The sequence below is a fragment of the Balaenoptera acutorostrata genome, chromosome 11, assembly GCF_949987535.1.
Source record: "Balaenoptera acutorostrata chromosome 11, mBalAcu1.1, whole genome shotgun sequence".
Taxonomy (NCBI): Eukaryota; Metazoa; Chordata; class Mammalia; order Artiodactyla; family Balaenopteridae; genus Balaenoptera; species Balaenoptera acutorostrata.
The window spans coordinates 47,756,298-47,777,486 of NC_080074.1; the positions used below are offsets into that span (position 1 = coordinate 47,756,298).

The window sequence follows — 21,189 nt, forward strand, 5'->3', positions numbered from 1 at the left end:
ATTCTGAGTTTAAATGCCATTCTGAAGGCTTTAGGAATATGGCAGCTTAGTGAGTCATCCAGATTTACGGACCAAGAGAAGCTCACCATACCAAAAAATTAATTAAACTCAAGTATTTGGGGGTCCTCCAACACACCTCAGCCTGGTGAAGACAAGGAGCTTAGCCTGAATGCCTGTCACAGAACTATTAGCCCTCAATAGACCATAGGTGTGTATTGCACTTGAATAATGAAAGTGTATTTGATGATCAAGATATGATATTTTCTTATAAAATTATGGGAATCTAAAAATCTAGGAAATCTAGAAACTATTGTATTACAGGAGACTGGGAAGTATTGGATATAAGGAGCATTTCATCAGGGACTGGTGTATTGTTTGAGCGTTTTGTTCTGGCACTTCTGGAATGGGCCCAGCGGTACCCTCTGATCGGAAGCTCTAACTGCAGACAGGAGAGAGCCGTCTGCAGTGTGCACAGGCCCTCAGAGGGGGCTTCAGACACATACAGTCCAAGAGGCGCTGCAAAAGCATTTGTTGATAGTTGTTTAAGCTGATAGGTATTCTGTGAGTTTCCCCACTTCTTTATTCATCGTTTGTGGTAAATGTGTAATAACTGCTTATGCCTCGACCCAGTCTTTCACATTTCTATCCCCAAATTATAGCTCTGTTATGGTAACATGTTTATTACCAGAACAAAAAAAGGAATATTGGTATTTTGGATTTTCATCCTTTACATGGATTACAGAACATGGTGAATGCTGTCTCGAAGCATCTCTTCCTACACTTTTATTAATTACTTTCAGGGAAGGGTGTGTTTTTTGTTGTTGCCATTTCTTTATTTGCTTGATTTTATTTAAATCAGAAACGACTCTTGGAAAACAAAGACAATTACCAAATAGAGATTTCCTTTCGCTTATTCATCTATTTTTATTTCAAATTTAAGTTTCTTGAGAGACAAAGACATTATTTCTTTTATATATTTATATATGGTACCTAGAACATTGGAGGACCTCAAATATTATTTTATAATAAGATGCTCCTAAAAATTAAAAACCAGACTTCCTCTTGCCTAATAAGTTAAATCTCAGGGAAATAGAATTAAATGCATTGTTTTAGTTTCTATTTTTAGATGTTTTTACAAAATTCAATGTCTATTGAAGCAGTACATTCTGCAATTATAGTGAAAAAAAATGATTTAGGATTTTGTTGTTGTTCAGTTGCAAATTACCACAGTTTCACAGGTCTTATGTTTCAAAGGAGGAAGTTACCTTCTTTAAATAACAGGACGATGTACTGACTGATACTTTCATGGCATGTTTACAAAGAGAAAAAAAATCATACCAAATAAATATAAATCATAATCCACGAGTTTAGTGATTGTTCCTTTAAACATTAGCCAGCAGTCTAAAGAATTATATAGTCCTAGCCATGCAGTGCCGAGGAGGAATACAATCAATGCTAATTAACATGGGTCAGATCTCTCAGACCGAATTGTTTACCTTGTGCATGATACAGTGGAAGTTTGGCATTTATCTAACAAAACCATATTGTTGTAGGATACAACTCACTTATCTGCCTAAATCAATTAATTAACCAGCTAATTTATAACATTTCCACTTTATTCTTATTCTGTGTGCTCCATCTCTCTAAAGAGATGTAGCTCTGAAAGTCTCTGTATCATCTCTCCCAGCATTTGGGGTCAGAATTGGTTTTAAAAAAAGAAAAGAAAAGAAAACTATAGTACATCAAATTATTAACCAGGATATAGAGAAGCCATTGCTATCGGTACCGGAAACTGCCCAAATTTTATACAATCAAACAAAACAAAACCCAGCAGCTTCTTTCACTGCCACAAAGTTAAAGGGAAAGTGGTATTGTTGTGACATAAGATGTTAAGATGATACAGTGCATTGGTTTTGACCCAGCCATAGAGCCTCTGAATTATTGAACCCTCAGTCCCCTGTCAAAATGTAAAAGGCATCACATTAACCTTATACAAAGGTTAGATTGGAGAGTCTTGTGAATTACAATCTTATGACTTGTGGGATCTTAAGTACAAACTTTTCCATTTATTACCCTGCCTTATCAAGGTTTTTAGATCTCTGTACAAATATAGTAGTGCTCAGCAGGACTAGCATGACTCAGAAGGAAATCTATTTACCAAGAAAGTGCAGTGGCTAAGTTCTAGGAGTTCAAAACATGTGTCTTTCTAACTGGGGGCGGGGGATGGAGGGGTGGGAGGTTAATTCCTCCATCATTACTGCTTTGGTTAAAAGAGAAAACAAAATAGATTTGTCTTAAGCAGAAAGGAACATGTTGGTATTCCAGGAGGTGTGGAACTATAGTAGGAAAAAAAAGAAATGAACCAAATCAGGTTAGGAACACAAAATCTCTTTCCACCCACCTAACCACTCCTTTTTTAATTCAAATTTTACATGAACTAAAGCTCAGATCCTCACACTTAAATTTGACAAGTTTATGCTGCCTACTTGAAGGCTTAAGTGGTTTGCTTTTATAGCAAGCAATAGATGCTATTTATTTGCCTGCAAAAAAACTCATTTCCATATTTATACTTGATTTCTACAAGAGTTTTCTATTAGTTTCCAGCTATGTGTACAGAGGCATTGGAATAAAATATGATCTGGCTAAGGTAAATGAGTAAAAGACAAGTTGTCACTTGAACCCAAGATTTCCTTTTCAAGACATATTGGTTTCTACTCATTTCATCAAGCAAGTATTTTCAGATTCTCCATCAACTTACCATTTATGTATTTTAAAAACATGCATAAATCATTTCTTGCATCTATAAATGTGTCTATGTCTTAAAGAAGGTAAGATATTACAGTGAGCATATCTATATTTTACAAGCAAAGGAAATGGAAACTCAACTACTTCAAGCAATAGAGGTCTTCCTCACATAGTTATTGTAACCACAATTGAACTCAAAGATCCTTTCCATTCTGTTTTGTTCAACTCCCCACCAAGACTCGCTTGAGTTTCAGGATAAAAGTTTTCATAAAATATTTTTCAAGGCAAATATTTCTTTTTGTCTAGTTTACAAATGTGGAATGCATTTTTTTTTAAGTCTTGAAAAATAATTAACAATGATTTCCAACTTCAGACACCTACAAGAACAGGTTTTGCTGAAGGCTTTTTTTTTTTTTTTCTTTTTGAGACAACTACTATTTATTTCTCATGACTCTGTAGGTTGACTAGGATCAGCTGGGTGGTTCTTCTTTTCCACATAGTATAGGCTGAAGTCATCCCAGGGGTTACATTAAGCTGGGAATTCATCTGATGCTGGAATGCACAAGATGACCTCTCATTCTCCAGGGCCACTCTCCATGTGGCCTTTCATCATTCACTATCGTGCTTCTCAAGGCTTTCTTAATCATTAGAGACATCGCAACCAAAAGGGGAAAAAGCAGACTCCAACAAAATGTAATTTTAGATGAGTGGGAGCATTTGACTTGATTTAGCCTTTATATTCTTTTCCTAATTGTGGACCATTTTGTTTCAAGGTCAATTTTCTTTAACCATAAATCTATAAATTTCACTGAATTATTAAATTTTACTGCATTATTATAAGATGTGATTTTAGTAGATGTGCTTTTTTAAAAAGAATGGGTAAAATAAAACTAAATCACTCATTCACATGTTATTCATGCTTTTTCTCTACCCTTCCACCCCTCAAATAGTAAGCTAAGTAAATAAACAAAGGAAGAAATAAATTAAAGTAAAACTATTTTCCCTTTTAGTGCCAAATAATTCTGGACATTCTGGTGTTCCCTTTAAATAAAATATAAAATCCTAACAATAAATAAATAAATAAAATTTAAATAAAATATAAAATCCTAACAATTTATGTGGTTAAAGTGGTACATTAATCAGATTTTGACAAAATAGACTGCATTTTTAAAAAAAGATTTCATAAAAGAAAAAAAAAAACACGAAAGAAGGCAATGATGCCGACATTGTTGCTCTGTTTATTGATGCATCATGAGATTTTGTTTGCACCTGTTTCACTTCTGTTTAAAAGCTGAGAGCAGTATTACAGCACGTCAAGCAGGGTGTTGATGTTATGGGAGGAGCCTGAAAGCAGAGTAAGAAGAGCTTCATAAACAATTTCCTCAGCACAGAAAAGAACAGAACTCTCTCACCTGTGAACCAGGTAGTTTCCAAGAGAGACCTTGAGGGACACTCACAAAGCCTAGGGCCCGATATGCCATGTCGGGCATGCTTCCTCCTGTACAGGAGATAAAATAGAGTCTTAATGTATAAGAACGGCAATCCAATGTCTTAGATCAGATTGAGAAGCAGCTCTGGCAGCGGGGGATGTAAATGTGTTCTACTACACTGAATGGAATCAAGCTAAAATTATGTTTAGTGTCTGATAAGAACGCCAGTCTCCTCAAGCTCTCATTTAACATCGGACTTTCTGTTTTGCTTTCAAAGAAAAATGTTTTACAAGGGCAGCATGAAGCGGACAAAATCTGGAGCAAAGAAGGATTTTATGCTGTTGTCATTTTTCTCAGCATATTTGTTATTATAGTAACGTGTTTGATGGTAAGTTTGCTTCTTTATATATTTTATCCTTTACTGAGCCCACTGCTTAATATTATTGGATATATTGCCATTCAAAAGAATGTTGAAAAGACTGAGAACAGAAGCAAGACTATGACCCTGTTAGGTTGGGAATATTTCACATCTGACAGCAGAGTGATAGCTAAAGGAAAACCTACGGAATTATGGATTCTGACTTGCTGAATAAGACTGTAATTGCACTGAGGCTTTTCGTGACTTGATCAACCCTGAGAACGAAGTTTTAGAAAGTGATTTACCGAGGTCACTGAAATCCTCAAAGTCATTTAAGTCTCATGGGTACACTTTGGACTTGCTTTGTTTCTTCTTTTATATTATCTTTATGCAACTTGGGAAAAATTTTAAAAAGAAATATGTCTTGGGGCAAGCTTACTTCTTAATGAGTAAAAATAAGGTTTTCTTATTTTTAAAGGGCCTTGAAAGTAATATATGAAATTCCAGGCATGAAAAGGAGACAATTATAGGCTAAAGGGCTAAACAATCCATAATCAACTAATTTTTTAGGTGAATGAATAATGTAAAGGTATGAAAGTATGCACTGCAAATAGCTCTGTAAATTACAAATTATAGATATGAAGACTTTAAAAGTATATTTCATATTAAAAACATAGAACCCCAAATAAACCTAAACACACTAGACTAGGCAGTGCTCTTTGGTACTGAATGAGTTAACAGTTACCTTTCCAATAGAATGATAAGATTTTCCTATTCTTTTGAAAATTCTGTGATATAACTTAAAATATTTGAAGTTTACAGATGGGTTTTAATATCTTTTCTTCCTGTGGGCTATGTTCTGTTTAATTTTGCACATTTTTAAAAATATTCCTTCCTTAGTTTTTAAAAGCCCCTCCAAAAGACATCATGCTAATTAGTCTTCCCGCAACCAACAGTGTTGCTAAGTGTCTTAACGGATTTTGTTTATTTCTGCTCCTCCTCCTGGAAGAGGTTTATGTTAGAAAGATTAGGGCCCCGTTTGGAAAACAGAGGCTGAGTGGGTCTCAACTTGAAGGATATAAAACAATTAAGGCCTTGAATAGGGTGAAGATGGGCATATTTCCTAGAATCTAAAATACAGAAAGTAGCAAGCTCCCATTCACCCTAAAGTTTCTATCATCATGAATTTAGAGGCATCTCCTATGGGCCAGGCACTGAGAGAAGATTTCTAAAAATTGTGACAATATCGACAAAAGAATAATTTAAGAATTGAGTAAGAAAATGGATTTTTATATCTTAAATAGTGAGATTAAGGGTAAAGAATTTTAATGAAAGTTGGAGGTTTTATGGAAATTTTGGCAGAGACCTCTGGGCATTTTTTAGGTAGAGAGGGTGTGGTTCCTTGTTACGGTTAATTGTGTTTTGAAATATGTGGTTCTTCTTTTTTAAATAAAGGAAATCTCAAGTGTTGTCCTCCCTCTCATAAGTCACAATTAGGGTATTTTTCTGCTTGGAACGTTGGAAGGAAGGGGAGGCTAGAAAGGGATACAGAGTGATAAAAATGGAGATTATTCAGGGAGTAAATACTTAACAATTCAGAAGAGCAAAGGCAAGGAGGAAAGTGGGAAAGCAGATTCCCGAGCAGCTGGTGAGTCCTAGAGGGCTGAGAGAGGCAGAGCAGAGGTTGCCATTCACTTGTTAGATATGCTCCAGATTCTGCATCTCCAACTCAGGGAGCGCCCCTGTATCCACCATGACTGGATGAACTCCTGCCTGACATACTGATCGCAAGTAGTAATAGGACTTGTAGAAGCCACACCCTCACCTACCTGGGGCCAGGGAACAACTAACTCTTCCTTTCCCAGTGTCTGCAAAACATCCATGTAAAATTCAAAAATCTAAATAAGGCTGCTCCAAAGTTACTAGAACAAACTGTGAAAGGAATGTTTCAGAAGTGTGTAGGTGATTGCTCCCTACTGGGCTGGTAGGTAGATTCATCCATTCATTCAATCCAGGAATTCCTGCAGAGGGCTCTCTGTGAGCCTGTTGTTGGCCCTGTGGACAAAGGAAGGAACAAGACAGGTGAGGTCCCTGTGTTCATGAGTCCTATAGTCCAGAGGGGCACCCAGACAATAATTACGTTAACATTTTAAAAAATCAAGTAGTGACCGTATTCTGTGATTCCAAGTATATGACATTCTGGCAGAGGCAAAACTATAGAGACAGTAAAAAGATCAGTGGTTGCCAGAAGCTGTGGGATGAATAGCTGGACCTTTAGGGCAGTGAGACTATTCTGTATGATACTGTAATGGTGCGTGCATGACATTAGGGATTTGTCAAAACCCACAGAATGTACAACACTGAGAGTGAGCCCTAATCTACATTCTAGACTTCATTAATGATAGCATATCAGTGTAGGCTCAATAGTAACAAGTATGCCACGTGAATGCAAGATGTTAATAACAGGGAAAGCTGCTGAGGGAGCTATGGGAGAGGGGGTATATGAGAACTCTGTGCTCTCTGCTCAGTTTTTCTGTAAACCTAAAACTGCTTTTAAAAAATAAAGTTTATTAATTTTGTAGAAACTCAAAAGCCTTAAGGGCCATGAAGAGATGATAGTGAGCCGGAGCAATAGGTAGTGAAGCAATCGGAGACACCTGAGACATACGAACATGTAGGGAAGGGGCTCCCAGGCAGAGGATACGGCAGGTGGAGCAGCTGGGCCTCTCTGGTTTCCAGGAGAAGGGTGTAAGCTGAGTGTTTTAGGCACAGCTTTGATGTGATCTGATTTGTGTATTTTAAAAGATTGTGGTCTCTGTTGGTGGCGAGTGGTTGGGGACAGAGCTTGGGGTGAAGTGTGGGAGCAGGAGGGCCTTTCTGGCAGCTATTGTATTAGCCTGATGAGAAATATGATGGCGGCCCAGAGTAGAGGGTGATGGTGTAGATGGAGAGAAGTGAAGGATGGAGATTTATTTGCAGGTGGAACTCACAGGACTTACTGTGTACTGATTCTCTGGGAGGAAGAAAGAGAAAAAATGAAGGATGACTCCTACATTATTTGACTGACTACCTGGATGGGTGGTGCTTCCATTTCCTGGGAGAGGAATGCATTGGAGATGGGGAGTAGTGAGAGAGAAGAAACACATTTTGATTTGTATTCCAACAGTTCTTGAATAAATGAAAGTAGTAGAATGATATATTTCAAACACTCTCTTACTTTTTAATGTGAAAGGGTCACTTTAAAAATAACAGGGGAACCAGTAGTACAGAAAGGAATTAATATTGATAGAAAAATAAATACTACCTGATAGACAGGATTAAGGTGAAGTTGTATTTATCTGATACAGCTTAACCACTGACAAGTAAACAGTTCACATTTAGGGACTAGTCAAATGTGATTCTCTAAAATAAGCTTATCTTTGTACTTGTTCAAATGTTTTTGATACTGATCTTGATTTAAAGTAAGTTTTTCCTTGGATCTCTCAGTAATAGTTATACTATCACTTTTGTGATTTTCAAGCAAGTATATTCTGGTTTCTGTTTCCCATAATTTTGTTGATTCCATGGCAAAGGAAAAGATATAACTCAGAAATTTCCCTCTGGCATTAATTATGTTTATGAAAGATCAAATGCCATTATTTGTGTCCAAGCCTTTCTCATATCATAGAAATGAAAAGCATGTGGTTTTATTATGAAATTATATAGGTAAATTGCTGTCATGGAGGATTATGTGCTCTGTAACAATAACATAAGCCTTGGCAAAATTTTTGAAATGTGGCATATTATTTACTTTCCTTAAAATGTAAGAAAAAATGTGTGTTGCCAGGCATAAAATTAGACATGCATGACATTTTCAAATGTGTGACTTATTTAGCACCTCTCAAATGTGAATGTAGAGTGGGTGGTGCAACAAATAGACAAATACAATTTTCCAAGAAAAAATGTGTGGGCAACTTCCAATCCATTCAGTCTGTTTTAGGTGGAGGAATATATTACTAAGAAGAATTAGTCCTTAAGTTGGAATAAATAATAGAAAGAACACCGTTTATCATCTACATTAGATCTTCAGTGCACTTAGAGGTTTATTAACAAGCGCAAAAGTATTTATGGAATGTAGGTAGAGCTGTCTATAAACCAGATTGCTACTGAAAAGCGATTTTAGAAAACACATAAAAAAGAGCTGTTTGGGTCAATAAAAGCTCTGGCTTGTTAGACCCATAGAAGAGCCATTCATGTGTCATCCAAAGAGTTTCTCTAGTCATGGTCTTGGTAGCTGAGGCAGGAAATTCTTTACCAGACTACCTACTACAGCCCAAGCATCACAAAGAAAATGCATGTCAAAGGTGGACATAAATAGCCATACTTTTCTAATATGTTATATATAATTCCTAGGGATTGAGGAAAATGGGACTAGATTCCTAGCTGAAACACTTTGTTTACAGAACCATTTACCAAAGTAGGCATGTCTCAAACTAATTTTCAGTTTTTTTCTGGTTAATAAAAACCATTTAGCTCAAAATACAACCCTCTCAATAATAAGAAAAATAATAATAATAATAATGATTATTTTCTTCCATTTACTGCCATTTACTGGTACTAAATTTACTGCCTGGTACTAAACAATGTATTTTTAAAACCACTTTATTGACATACAAAAAGCTGTACATGTTTAATGTAAACAACTCGATGAGTTTGGAGATAAGCACACACCCATAAAACCATCACCACAATCTATGTCATGAACATATATATCACCTCCAAAAGTTTCTTCCTGCCCTCTTTATTTATTATTATTATTTTGTGTTGTGATAAGAGCACTTAACGTAAGATCTATCCTCTTAGCGAACTTTTAAGTATACAATACAGTATTATTAATTATAGGCCCTATGTATAAACAGTTACTGTATTTTAGTTTCCTAATTTTACTGAAGAGGAAACCAAGAATCAGAGAAGATAAGTGACTTGACCAAGAACAAGCAGTGGGTGGGTATATGTGTGTGGGTGTCTGAGGGGAGGCATTGGAATTCAAACCCAAGTCTATCTGGATTAAAAGGCTGGGCTCTTTACCGTGATCTCATGTATAAAGGAGTCACACTGTTAGTTTCTTCCAGTCCTGTCACACTATCTTGTAAACATCTATTTCTGGCCACAAAGGGGTCCAGGAATAAATGGGAATGCCTGTGTTAATCAGAGACATTCAACCCAGACAGAGGTGATAAATGTGTACCACACCATACCTGCTGTTGACACATCTCTGTTTTTGCACCTAGTATCTGGTACTGGACATCATTTTTACACATCTTTCTCTTCTGGAAGCCAGTGAACTCCCAAAAGTGAGGATTGTGTGCTATCTTTGCATCCACAATGTTGTTTCTGGAACGTAGTAGCAATTGATTCACATTTAAACTGAAAGAAATGAATGGATGAACTATTTCAGAGCTAACTATAAACTACTGCAAAGGACAAATGCTATGACTGTTAGTTGGTGACATCATTTTGAGATTTGAACATATTTTAATACAAACAGATGTTTTGTGTGTTACCCACCTATGTGTTTTTTTATTGAAATATATTTGACATATAACACTGTGTAAATTTAAGGTGTACCACTTAATAATATTTTTAAAATGAAAATTATAAGCTGCAAAATAACTTTATAGGCTTCTTTTTTTTAGCTTCCTCTCATTTCTGTGTTTCTCTGGTTCTCTTCTTCCTGCTATTATTTTTTTCTCCTGCTTTAGTTTTGACTTTTACAGGTCCTTTCATTCAATATTCCATTCTTTTTCTTTTTTCAAATTACCAAATGACTTTATTGCATCCCAGGATTGAAACAAGAAGCTCTTAAAGGGAAAGTCAAAAATATTGACTTGCTATTCCTATGGCAGCTTTTAGGTTGAGTTTGGAAACAAAGTGCATTCATATAGAGAAACATGCATATGGTATATTCCAGATCTTGATCTGTGCAGAGAAAAATTTCTGACATCACTTTTCCAGAGGCTTTGGAAAAGAGGTTGGGAAGAAAGCTGTCGGGATTTAGAAGACCCAGTAGAGTAGAATGGTTACAGGCATAAGTCAGGAAGCCCGGATCCTAGACTTCATTTCTAACCTACCATAAATCATTCAACCGCTCTGGGTTTAAATGTGAAGTGAAGAGATTATACCAGATTATTTTTAAGGTCCCTTATACCAGTTTCTCAACAGCAGCACTGCTGACACTTTGGACTGGATAATTCTGTCAGGGGGGAAAGGGGCTGTCCTGTGTATTGCAGGGTACTTAGCATTTTCTCCAGCCTCTGCCCGCTAGATGCCAGTAGCACGCTGCACACACCCCAGTACCACAACCAAAAAAGGTCTCCAGACGTTGCCAAATGTCCCCTGAAGGGCAAAATCCCTGCCGGTTGAGAAACACTCGGTTAGAGCTTAATTCCATGACAACTGCTCTATTGCCAAGTAGCGACCTCTCCAATTCTTTCCACATTTTATCAGACAGCCCAAATCTCTCTGCTGAGTATTTAAACAGTGTCTTAGAAACACTGTATCTTCTCCAAGTTCTGCTTTTCCCTAATTAAAGATGTAGAAATCCATTTTTACACGTACTACATAGATATAGATTAAAAAATTGACCTCTAAACAGAGATAAAGTAAACAGATGACTGTAAAATATGTGGCAAAGGTTCTCCATCAAGAACATAAGCTCGAGGATGGTAAAGAAGGACTTTGGACTTGAACTAGTTTTACACTCACATCGTCATAAAAGTCTCCTGTCAGGAACTAGGGAGAAGGTCGACATTTCCTTGGCTTTCTCATTTCCATTTTTGAAATATGCTTCTCCAAAACCCGAATGTAAACAGGCAAGTGAATGTTTTATTTACATATTATAGTTAGATGTGAAAAACTTAGAATATACAATATATGCATTATCTTCTATTAAATATATTTTTGTAAAGTTACAGATATGTCTGTTTTTCTCATTCAGGAAAATAACTTGCTTACAATTAAAAAAATAAAAAGCTATCCCACCTTAAATTTGAATTGCCTCATCTTTTAGTAATTAGGTATTTAGCTTAACACAGATGTGTCATCTGATTGATATTGTTCTAGTGTGGTTTTTGTTTGTGCAGAGTGGCGGCAAAGTGCCTTTTGAGGGTCATAGAAACTGAAAAGAAGCAGTAAGTTGGAAAACACCTCCCCATCCTTAGGCATTATGCACAGGGTAAGGGTATTCATCTTCAGTATTTTAATATGCATATCTAGTTACACCTTATATGTTCATAGAGTCCTTTTCCTTAAAGAGAGCTTTCAATGTACAAAAGACACACTGTTAGATTTGGTGCTGTTGAAACGCAGTGGTGAGAATCACATCAGCAGCCGATGTGATTTCAGAGTCAATCTTTAAGAAGGATGGTGTGGCGAAGGGCATGTAAGGGGTGGGAAGTGACCAGGCCTGCGAGGCAGAGCTGCCTTTGAGTTTGGCTCTGCCACGGCTAACTGCTGACTTTGGACCAGCAGCTAAAGGTTATTTAGCTAGACTGCAATTTCTTTAATGTATAATTAGGTCAGAAGGACCTCTCGTGACCGCTCTAACTCCCATTCCCTCTGTATCCCTAACTAAAAAGTCACTTAACATACATTCACCTCTATTTTTTATTTCTCTGCCTTCCTCAAGCTTCTTTATTGTTATTACAACCTGAGATGTTGGAACTGAGACATAATTAAATTTCATTTTCATTCTGTGTTTAAATAATTCCAGAGCTCCCTTTCATATTACAATTTCTACTTCTTCAGTTCTTCATTCTGAGTCATATTTCTCATGATTTTGAGTAAAATTTTTCAAGAAGGGTAGACAGGTAATATATTTTCTGAGATGCTATGTATCTGAGAAATTCTTTCTGTTGGCTTTATTCACATGAACATCAATTTATCTGGGTATGGGGTTCATGCATCCTCGATAATGTGCGTTTTTTCTCAAGTCACAAAAATTGCTCGATTTTCTTCTCACATTTACTCTTCTTTCAATTGACACACTCAAAAAAAAAAAAAAAACTAAGAACTTTTTTCATTCCATATCCCTAAATTCCATAAGAACAGGGTACACTCTATTTTGTTCACAACGGAGTACCCTGTACCTCACACAAGGCATAAAGTAAGTGGGCACTGAAAAATAGTTTTGAATGACTTGCTTCCCTCTCATTTATTCTTGTTTATTATTTACCATGACTCTTCTCCGACATCCATATCCCGTCTTTTCTCTTGTTTTCATCTTCATTTGTTTATCCTTTGCTATAAATTCCAGGCAGTCTCTCAACTTTGCCATATCCACCACTGATTGTATTTTCTGCCTTGTCAGCTCTGTTCCTTATTGCTTAAAAGAAGATTTACACCCTGCTGCTGAGTTTTCAGTTCTTTGAATTCTTTTCTTCTTAATCTCAGTCTGATACCTTCTCATCTTAGATTGTTGTGTTTTTATTTCATCCTGATTCTTTTTTTATAATCATATTTTGTCGAACAGACTGTTTTTTACCAATATATTTTGAGAATACCGGACAAATATTTTCTAAAATTTCCCTGAAATAAATTCTCATCAGTGTTCATCCTTTACCAAGAAAATATATATATTTCGATCTTATATATTTTCAGTAGATTTCAAATATAGAGGTGACTAGAATTTAAAGGCAATTGGAAAGAAAAAATTAGCCTCAAGACTAGTTAGAGTAAATGTGGTTGACAAGTGCCAGGACTGCCCTCTCCCCTAAAATAACAGTCATTCAGCTAATGGGCTCCAGAAATTAAACAGGGAGTCTGATTGGCCTAAAGGTTTTTTAAGATGCTGCTGTCATCAGTGCTATAATTGCAGATTACAGGTTGAGTCACCACTTCGTGTGAATAACTTATCAAATCACCTCCCTGAGAACAGACTTGAAGAAACACAAGGACATCTACTCTCTGTAGGAACTGGAGTAAAGGAGTTATTATCAAGAAAAGAGAAAAAGTACGAAATCGTTATGCGGTACATCGTAAACGTGTACAATGTTACATGTCAATTATATCTTAATAAAACTGGAAAAAAAATAAATTTAAAAAATATAAAAATATAACAGTTCATAAGTATTTTTAAAAGAAAGGAGAGAAAGGGGGGGGGAAAGGCTTATAAAAAAGGGAAGACTGAGGACAGGAAGGGCAAACTTAGCTCGCCTCACAATTTGGTCCACTGAAGTGTCCCAGCAAAGTCAGTCTAGTTCTTTTAAAAGTTTAAAAGTTTTCTGGATTGAATTAGCCATTCTAGAAAGAGCTCTGAGAATGAAGGAACATGATACTTTTGCGGTTTTTCTACATGCATTAAAAATTTAAAGGAGCAAAGGGTAAGAAAGAAAATGCTGGTTGCCCAAATTATTCTTTGACACATATCCTAAATTTAATTTTTTTCAAGTATTTACCAGATACTCAAGTTAATATATGACTAATGCAGAAATTTACCAACATTAAGAAACTGTGGCTTATAGCATTACTATTCTTTAGTTAATACTTGGCAAGACTTTCTTCTTACATGTTGTACTGGATACAAATCTCTGTTTCTAAACATGTCACAAGCCCCCATTTCATGGTTATTCCTTCTATAAGTTTTCCATTTCAGTCATTTTGAATAAGAGCTTACATGTGATCAAACTGACATCTGACACTTTTATAAAATTAGCCATATTTGCTTTTGAATTATATTTGAGGAGTAGATCATGTATGTATATATTTAATATGTTTGTGCTCCATAACTAGAAACAAATAGCATATCTTTTTGAGGAAAATCTTCAATACCATAAAACTGAGAAATCATCCTAGATTTGTACTATCATCAAACCTTATTTTGGTTTGTCTTCTAGGTTGGGATGGAGGAGATCATACTTTATTGTTGAACATGAAAAATGTGACAGGAACACTTTATATCTCCTTCTATAGATTCTTTACAGATTAAAAGAAAAATTTCAGCTTTCCCTGAGACAAGATAAAGAGAAAAATCAGGAGATCCACCTGTCACCCATTGCATTACAGCCAGCACAGTCTGAGTCCAAGACAGCCAACAGTTTGGTCCAGCCTGAGAAGGTTCCAAAGGTACTGAATGTGGTTGTGGACCCTGAAGGCCAATACACTCCTGAGATCAAAGCCACCACCTCTGTCTGCCCTTCTCCTTTCAAAATGAAGCCCATAGGACTTCAGGAGAGGTAAGAGCTTTTTCGGGATCCCCCTACATGTTGCTTTTTTTTTTTTTTTAACATCTTTATTGGAGTATAATTGCTTTACAATGGTGTGTTAGTTTCTGTTGTATAACAAAGTGAATCAGCTATACATATACATACATCCCCATATCACCTCCCTCTTGCGCCTCCCTCCCATCATCCCTATCCCACCCCGCTAGGTGGACACAAAGCACAGAGCTGATCTCCCTGTGTAATGCAGCTGCTTCCCACTAGCTATCTATTTTACATTTGGTAGTGTATATGTGTCCATGCCGTTCTCTCACTTCGTCCCAGCTTACCCTCCCCCACCGCCGTGTCCTCAAGGCCATTCTCTACATCTGTGTCTTTATTCCTCTATTGCCCTTACATTCTTCAGAACCTTTTTTTTTTTTTTTAGATTCCATATATGTGTGTTAGCATAAGGTATTTGTTTTTCTCTTTCTGACTTACTTCACTCTGTATGACAGTCTCTAGGTCCAGCCACCTCACTGCAAATAACTCAATTTCGTTTCTTTTTATGGCTGAGTAATATTCCATTGTATATATGTGCCACATCTTCTTTATCCAATCATCTGTCGATGGGCACTTAGATTGCTTCCATGTTCTGGCTATTGTAAATAGTGCTGCAGTGAACATTGTGGTACATGACTCTTTTTGAATTATGGTTTTCTCAAGGAATATGCCCAGTAGTGGAATTGCTGGGTCATATGGTAGTTCTATTTTTAGTTTTTTAAGGAACCTCCATACTGTTCTCCATAGTGGCTTTATCAATCTACATTCCCACCAACAGTGCAAGAGGGTTCCCTTTTCTCCACACCCTCTCCAGCATTTATTGTCTGTAGATTTTTTGATGATGGCCATTCTGACTGGTGTGAGGTGATACCTCATTGTAGTTTTGATTTGCATTTCTCTAATGATTAGTGATGTTGAGCATCTTTTCATGTGCCTGTTGGCTATCTGTGTGTCTTCTTTGGAGAAATGTCTATTTAGGTCTTCTGCCCATTTTTGGATTGGGTTGTTTGTTTTTTTGATATTGAGTTGCATGAGCTGCTTGTAAATTTTGGAGATTAATCCTTTGTCAGTTGCTTCACTTGCAAATATTTTCTCCCATTCTGAGGGTTATCTTTTCATCTTGTTTATGGTTTCCTTTGCTGTGCAAAAGCTTTTAAGTTTCATTAGGTCCCATTTGTTTATTTTTGTTTATATTTCCATTTCTCTAGGAGATGAGTCAAAAAGGATCTTGCTGTGATTTATGTCATAGAGTGTTCTGCCTATGTTTTCCTCTAAGAGTTTTATAATCTCTGGCCTTACATTTAGGTCTTTAATCCATTTTGAGTTTATTTTTGTGTATGGTGTTAGGGAGTGTTCTAATTTCATTCTTTTACATGTAGCTGTTCAGTTTTCCCAGCACCACTTATTGAAGAGGCTGTCTGGGTTTTTTTGTTCTTCTTTCTCTAATTGCTTTAGGTGTAAGGTTAGGTCGTTTATTTGAGATGTTTCCTGTTTCTTGAGGTAGGATTGTATTGCTATAAACTTCCCTCTTAGAACTGCTTTTGCTGCGTCCCATAGGTTTTGGGTCGTCGTGTTTTCATTGTCATTTGTTGCTAGGTATTTTTTGATTTCCTCTTTGATTTCTTCAGTGATCTCTTGGTTATTTAGTAGTGTATTGTTCAGCCTCCATGTGTTTGTATTTTTTACAGATTTTTTTTCCTGTAATTGATATCTAGTCTCATAGCATTGTGATTGGAAAAGATACTTGATACGATTTCAATTTTCTTAAATTTACCAAGGCTTGATTTGTGACCCAAGATATGATCTCTCCTGGAGAATGTTCCATGAGCACTTGAGAAGAAAGTGTATTCTCTTGTTTTTGGATGGAATGTCCTATAAATATCAATTAAGTCCATCTTGTTTAATGTATCATTTAAAGCTCGTGTTTCCTTATTTATTTTCATTTTGGATGATCTGTCCATTAGTGAAAGTGGGGTGTTAAAGTCCCCTACTATGATTGTGTTACTGTCGATTTCCCCTTTTATGGTTGTTAGCATTTGCCTTATGTATTGAGGTGCTCCTATGTTGGGTGCATAAATATTTACAATTGTTCTATCTTGTTCTTGGATTGATCCCTTAATCATTATGTAGTGTCCTTCTTTGTCTCTTGTAATAGTCTTTATTTTAAAGTCTATTTTGTCTGATATGAGAATTGCTACTCCAGCTGTCTTTTGATTTCCATTTGCATAGAATATCTTTTTCCATCCCCTCACTTTCAGTCTGTATGTGTCCCTAGGTCTGAAGTGGGTATCTTATAGACAGCATATATACAGGTCTTGTTTTTGTATGCATTCAGCCAGTCTGTGTCTTTTGGTTGGAGCATTTAATCCATTTACATTTAAGGTAGTTATTGATATGTATGTTCCTATTACCATTGTCATAATTGTTTTGGGTTTGTTATTGTAGGTCTTTTCCTTCTGTTGTGTTTCCTGACTAGAGAAGTTCCTTTAGCATTTGTTGTAAAGCTGGTTTGCTTGTGCTGAATTCTCTTAGCTTTTGCTTGTCTGTAAAGGTTTTAATTTCTCCGTCAAATCTGAATGAGATCCTTGCTGGGTAGAGTAATCTCGGTCGTAGGTTTTTCCCTTTCATCACTTTAAATATGTCCTGCCACTCCCTTCTGGCTTGCAGAGTTTCTGCTGAAAGATCAGCTGTTAACCTTATGAGGATTCCCTTGTATGTTATTTGTTGTTTTCCCCTTGCTGCTTTTAATATTTTTTCTTTGTATTTAATTTTTGATAGTTTGATTAATATGTGTCTTGGCATGTTTCTCCTTGGATTTATCCTGTATGGGACTCTCTGTGCTTCTTGGACTTGATTGACTATTTCCTTTCCCATATTAGGGAAGTTTTCAACTATAATCTCTTCAAATATTTTCTCAGTCCCTTTTTTTTGGTCTTCTTCTTCTGGGACCCCTATAATTCAAATGTTGGTGCATTTAATGTTGTCCCAGAGGTCTCTGAGACTGTCCTCAATTCTTTTCATTCTTTTTTCTTTATTCTGCTCTGCGGTAGTTATTTCCACTATTTTATTTTCCAGGTCACTTTTCCATTCTTCCGCCTCAGTTATTCTGCTTTTGATCCCATCTAGAGTATTTTTAATTTCATTTATTGTGTTGTTCATCATTGTTTGTTTGCTATTTAGTTCTTCTAGGTCCTTGTTAACGTTTCTTGTATTTTCTCCATTCTATTTCCAAGATTTTGGATCATCTTTACTATCATTACTCTAAATTCTTTTTCAGATAGGCTGCCTATTTCCTCTTCATTTGTTTGGTCTGGTGGGGTTTTACCTTGCTCCTTCATCTGCTTTGTTTTTCTCTGTCTTCTCATTTTGCTTAACTTACTGTGTTTGGGGTCTCCTTTTCACAGGCTGCAGGTTCGTAGTTCCCGTTGTCTTTGGTGTCTGTCCCCAGTGGGTAAGGTTGGTTCAGTGGGTTGTGTAGGCTTCCTGGTGGAGGGGACTGGTGCCTGTGTTCTAGTGGATGAGGCTGGATCTTGTCTTTCCGGTGGGCAGGACTGCTTCTGGTGGGCAAAACAGACACTGTTTTGGGGTGTCTGTGACCTTATTATGATTTTAGGCATCCTCTCTGCTAATGGGTGGGGTTGTGTTCCTGTCTTGCTAGTTGTTTGGCATGGGGTGTCCAGCACTGGAGCTTGCTTGCTGTTGAGTGGAGCTGGGTCTTAGCGTTGAGATGAAGATCTCTGGGAGAACTTTTGCTGTTTGATATTACATGGGGCTGGGAGGTCTCTGGTGGACCAATGTCCTGAACTTGGCTCTCCCACCTCAGAGGCTCAGGCCTGACACCCGGCCAGAGAACCAAGACCCTGTCAGCCACTCAGCTCAGAAGAAAAGGGAGAGAGAGAAAGAAAGAAAGAAAGAGAGAAAGAGAGAGAGAGAGAGGGAGAGAGGGAGGGAGGGAGGGAGGGAGGAAGGGAGGAAGGAAAGAAAGAAAAGAAAGTTATTAAAATAAAAAAAAATTTTAATTGTTAAAAATAAAAATAATAAAAAAAAGAGAAAGAAAGAAGAGAGCAACCAAATCAGGAAACAAATCCACCAATGATAAGAAGTGCTAAAAACTATACTAAAAAACAACAACAACAACAAAACAGACAGACACAACCCTAGGACAAAAGGTAAAAGCAAAGCTATACAGACAAAATCACACAAAGAAGCATACACATACACACTCACAAAAAGAGAAAAAGGAAAAATATATATATATTTTTTAAAAAAAGGAAGAGAGCAACCAAATCAATAAACAAATCTACCAATGATAATAAGCTCTAAATACTAAACTAAAGCAAACATAAAACCAGAAACAAATTAGATGCAGAAAACAAACCCCAAGTCTACAGTTGCTCCCAAAGTCCACCGCCTCAATTTTGGGATAATTCGTTGCCTATTCAGGTATTCCACAGATGCAAGCTACATCAAGCTGATTGTGGAGATTTAATCCACTGCTCCTGAGGCTGCTGGGAGAAATTTCCCTTTCTCTTCTTTGTTCGAATGGCTCCTGGGATTCAGCTTTGGATTTGGCCCCGCCTCTGCGTGTAGGTCGCCTGAGGGCATCTGTTCTTCACCAAGACAGGACAGGGTTAAAGTATCAGCTGACTCGGGGGCTCTGGCTCACTCAGGCTGGGGGGGAGGGAGTGGTACGGAATGCAGAGCGAGCCTGTGGCAGCAGAGGCTGGCGTGATGTTGCAACAGCCTGAGGTGTGCTGTGTGTTCTCCTGGGAAAATTGTCCCTGGATCACGGGACCCTGGCAGTGGCAGGCTGCACAGGCTCCCAGGAGGGGAGGTGTGGATAGTGACCTGTGCTTGCACACAGGCTTCTTGGTGGCTGCAGCAGCCGCCTTAACATCTCATGCTAGTCTCTGGTGTCCGTGCTGATAGCTGCAGCTCATGCCCACCTCTGGAACTCATTTAGGCAGTGGTCTGAATCCCCTGTCCTCATGCACACCAAAACAATGGTCCCTTGCCGCTTAGGCAGTTCCAGACTTTTTCCCGGACTCCCTCCTGGCTAGCCATGGCACACTAGCCCCCTTCAGGCTGTGTTCACACAGCCAACCCCAGTTCTCTCCCTGGGATCTGACCTCTGAAGCCCGAGCCTCAGCTCCCAGCCCCAACCTGTCCCAGCGGGTAAGCAGACAGGCCTCTCAGGCTGGTGAGTGCTGGTCAGCACTGATCCTCTGTGCAGGAATCTCTCCACTTTTCCCTCTGCACCCCTGTTGCTGCACTCTCCTCCATGGCTCCAAAGCTTCCCCCCTGCCATCCCCTGTCTCCGCCAGTGAAGGGGCTTCCTAGTGTGTGGAAACTTTTCCTCCTTCACAGCTCCCTCCCACTGGTGCAGGTCCTGTCCCTATTCTTTTGTCTCTGATGTTTTCTTTTTTCTTTTGCCCTACCCAGGTACGTGGGGAGTTTCTTGCCTTTTGGGAAGTCTGAGGTCTTCTGCCAGCGTTCAGTAGGTGTTCTGTAGGAGTTGTTCCACATGTAGATGTATTTTTGATGTATTTGTGGGTTGGAAGGTGATCTCCATGTCCTACTCCTCCGCCATGTTGAAGGTCCCTCCTCACTTTTTTTTTTTTTTAAAGAGTATTCACCAACTGAAAAAGATAGAACTAGAGATGATTGGCATATTGGGTAGAACCCTAACCTTAACCAAATGAACACCAGGAGGAAGTAGTTTTTCTTGTCCCCTAAAAGAGTCTTGCTCTGTTATCAATAATCTTTTAGTCACATCTGATTTTCATAAGCTGGTATAGACCCAAGCCGAGTCTTCTTCAACTACAGGACAACTTCTATAATCATTTAATCTTGTTTAATCGTCATCAAAACTCTGGTAGATAGAAGGACTGGAAATAAACTTAGCGTCTTTCCCACCAAAGACCACATTCTTTGTAGTAAGGTAGAGGGAGTATATACCACAAATTAATTTTTATAAAGTTTTCCCTCTGCTTCCTTTGAGCAAAACAAACAGTAAATATCTCAAGCTTCATGACATTATCTTTGTTGCCTTACCTGCCTTTGTGATGTGCTTACACTGATACATTCTCATTTAAAGCAAATTTAAATAGGAAAACTAGAATATGCAAAATGTTTAAATGAGGGGCTAATTCTTTGCTTCCCCAGAATATTAAGCAAGGCTTTCCCATGGTATGTCTTAAAATAAGAAGCTTCATGTTTATATTTAAAATATGATTGATATTATATCCAACATTGCACATCAGGGTAGTGGGGAACTAAGAGCTTCTCAGAGTACACTCTCAGGTTCGTTCGCCACTTATTTTCCTGGATCTCTATTTTCTATCACTGTCCTTGTTGTTGCCTTAGGTTTTCAGATCATGTATACAAATTTTTATTATATTTTCCACCACATGCACAT

General features: G+C 37.6%; 1 protein-coding gene across 3 annotated transcripts in view; it reads left to right on the forward strand.

Annotated features, from left to right (window-relative positions):
* The window catches only part of PTPRR (protein tyrosine phosphatase receptor type R), a 297,821-nt gene that overhangs the window by 180,731 nt on the left and 95,901 nt on the right, over window positions 1-21,189 (forward strand). For all 3 annotated transcript variants that reach the window (XM_057557387.1, XM_007195019.2, XM_057557388.1), the window contains 2 exons: window positions 4,453-4,563; window positions 14,482-14,744. In XM_057557387.1, the coding sequence (XP_057413370.1) occupies window positions 4,453-4,563; window positions 14,482-14,744 (374 nt within the window). The remainder of the gene's footprint in view (window positions 1-4,452; window positions 4,564-14,481; window positions 14,745-21,189) is intronic.